The sequence below is a fragment of the Pundamilia nyererei genome, unplaced genomic scaffold, assembly GCF_000239375.1.
Source record: "Pundamilia nyererei isolate P.nyererei 1_Seehausen unplaced genomic scaffold, PunNye1.0 scaffold00299, whole genome shotgun sequence".
Lineage (NCBI taxonomy): Eukaryota > Metazoa > Chordata > Actinopteri > Cichliformes > Cichlidae > Pundamilia > Pundamilia nyererei.
In genome coordinates this window covers 378652-380751 of record NW_005187700.1, presented here as the reverse complement: position 1 = coordinate 380751, position 2100 = coordinate 378652, and the positions used below count along the sequence as shown (strand labels likewise).

General features: G+C 56.4%; 1 protein-coding gene across 3 annotated transcripts in view; it reads right to left on the bottom strand.

Moving 5' to 3' along the window:
• The window catches only part of LOC102199243 (apoptosis regulator Bcl-2-like), a 6755-nt gene extending 4913 nt beyond the window's left edge, over nt 1-1842 (bottom strand). The window contains exons 1-4 of one of the 3 annotated variants that reach the window (XM_005751100.1): nt 1102-1842; nt 681-1027; nt 411-513; nt 44-323 (exon numbers count right to left, since the gene is read on the bottom strand). In XM_005751100.1, coding sequence (XP_005751157.1) covers nt 415-513; nt 681-1027; nt 1102-1219 — 564 coding nt within the window. In that variant the 5' untranslated portion in view covers nt 1220-1842 and the 3' untranslated portion in view covers nt 44-323; nt 411-414. Of the gene's footprint in view, nt 1-43; nt 514-680; nt 1028-1101 lie in introns of those variants that run through there. The other 2 variants (XM_005751099.1, XM_005751098.1) reach the window with 2 other exon arrangements.
• Nucleotides 1843-2100: the final 258 nt, after the last annotated feature.

Here is a 2100-nt window from a genome sequence, read left to right as displayed (position 1 = left end):
TGTGTGTGTGTGTGTGTGTGTGTGTGTGTGTGTGTGTGTGTGTGTGTGTGTGTGTGTGTGTGTGTGTGTGTGTTTGAAGGGTGAGGTCAGGACCAGGTTTAGGGTCCTCACAAACACCCCCATGTTCAGTGCTCATACACTCTCTGTGGCTCTGATATTGTCTGATTGATCTGATTCGTCGGACCTCCTGGTACGTTTGCAGCGATCTCCTCAGCTCTCTCACTCCTGCAGGTTCACCTCCTTCAAGGACGCCTCAAATATATCTGCGACTCCCTGAAGCACCAGAGCGTGCTCAGTCGATCCTGAACTCTGTCCTGGACTTCCTTCAACCACAGCCAGACCACCGTTAGCTTACATGAACTTCTTCAAGTACACTTGAACCTCATTAAACATTAAAAACTCTCAAGCACCTTTTCAGAACCCCCGAAAAAGCAGAGGAAGAACCAAAACCACCTCATCAACTGATGAGAAACAAGGAGTCCTGGAATTCCAGGAAAATTCAGGGTCTCTCAGCTGGAAGACAAGAGAGGAGTAGATGAGGAAACAGGAATGGAAGGATGCATGAGGAAGGACACAGCCAAGCAGGAAAGTCAACCACAAGGAAACAGAGAAAGGTTACAGCAAAGGAAACAAGGAAACATCAGCGGAGATAAGGACTCGGAGGGAAATCGTGCTCCTACCCATCCTCCGTTGTCATGGATCCATCTCCGGAGCGACGGCGAGTCCAGACTCTCCTCCATCCAGCTGGCGATATCGTCCATCTGACCTTCGTCGCCCGACTTGGCGGCCGCGGCGCTCAGAGCTCCGCCCAGCTCCATCATGGCGACGATGCGTCCCCAGTTCATGCCATCCCTGAACAGCTCCTCTCTGATAGCCGTCAGGTGGCGCCGGCGTGCAGCGCCACCGCCGCTCCCACGCAGTTGCAGCACCGTCACCTGCGCAGACAGTTCGTTGCCGTAAAGTCGCTCCAACTCGTCGCCGGCGCTCCGCAGCACGGTCTGCAGGCAGGGTGGGGCCACAGGAGGGTCTAGGAGGAGATGATGATGCCATTACTCTGCGACATGTTTGAGGAAGCAGGTAACTAAGTGGACGTCTCCTCACCTGGACGCGGGGCTCTCTCGTCATTGGCCTGGCGCTGAGGCCAAGCCACGCCCCTGCCGAGCAGCTTGTAGCGCAGGAAGTCCTCCACCAGGTCCCGGCTGCTGTAGGCGCCGGCCATCGCCCCCCCGCTGGCTCACCACCAGCACGTCATCCTCCTCAACCAATGAGAACGCCTTTTGCAGTTGACAGTCACGTGCTGCAACTCCTCACACAAGTATCGATCGCTGATCAGCTGTGCTGTGACGTCAGCGCTTCAGACTCCGCCCACAGCGAGGACGGTCCGAGGATCGGGTTCAGACCGGTTCAGGGTCCGCGCGGTGCTCTGTTACCGGCGGGCGGAGGTGCGCGCGCAGCCGCGGGGCGCGCCGCGAGGACGCGCTCTGAACACATTCAATGTGATGGCGGCGCGACGGCGCGCGCTGCTTCTGATCAATAACCGATAATCAGTCCGCTCCCTTCACGATGCACGTGCTGCTCACACTCACGCGCAAACAGCGGGCACGCCCCTCCGGGATTCCCCCGCAGCTCTGCGAGGAGGAGGAGCTCTGCTCCGCGAACGCGCACTTCCTCATCCTACGTCACTCGCATCTGCAGCTCCTCGCGCGTGGGTGCGGGCGTGCACGTGTAAAAATGTCGTGGTTTGTAAGTGAAACGTGATGTAAGAGCAACAAAAGCCGACTTTTCCAACACGTGACGTGTTTGTGACGATGATGAGAAACGTCAGTCTGAGCAGTGGCGGTCCTAGCCTGTTTGGCGCCCTGGGCGAACACTCCCTCCGGCGCCCCCTCCCCCCTCCACCCACCCACACACACACACACACACACACACACACACACACACACACACACACACACACACACACACACACACACATTATGGATTGTACATTAACATAAAACTTGTTGGACCCATACTGAATTTCACCAGAGAAGCACACACATATGAAGAGAGAGAGAGTATGCATACTATGCAAACGGCTACCAAACAGCCATCATAATT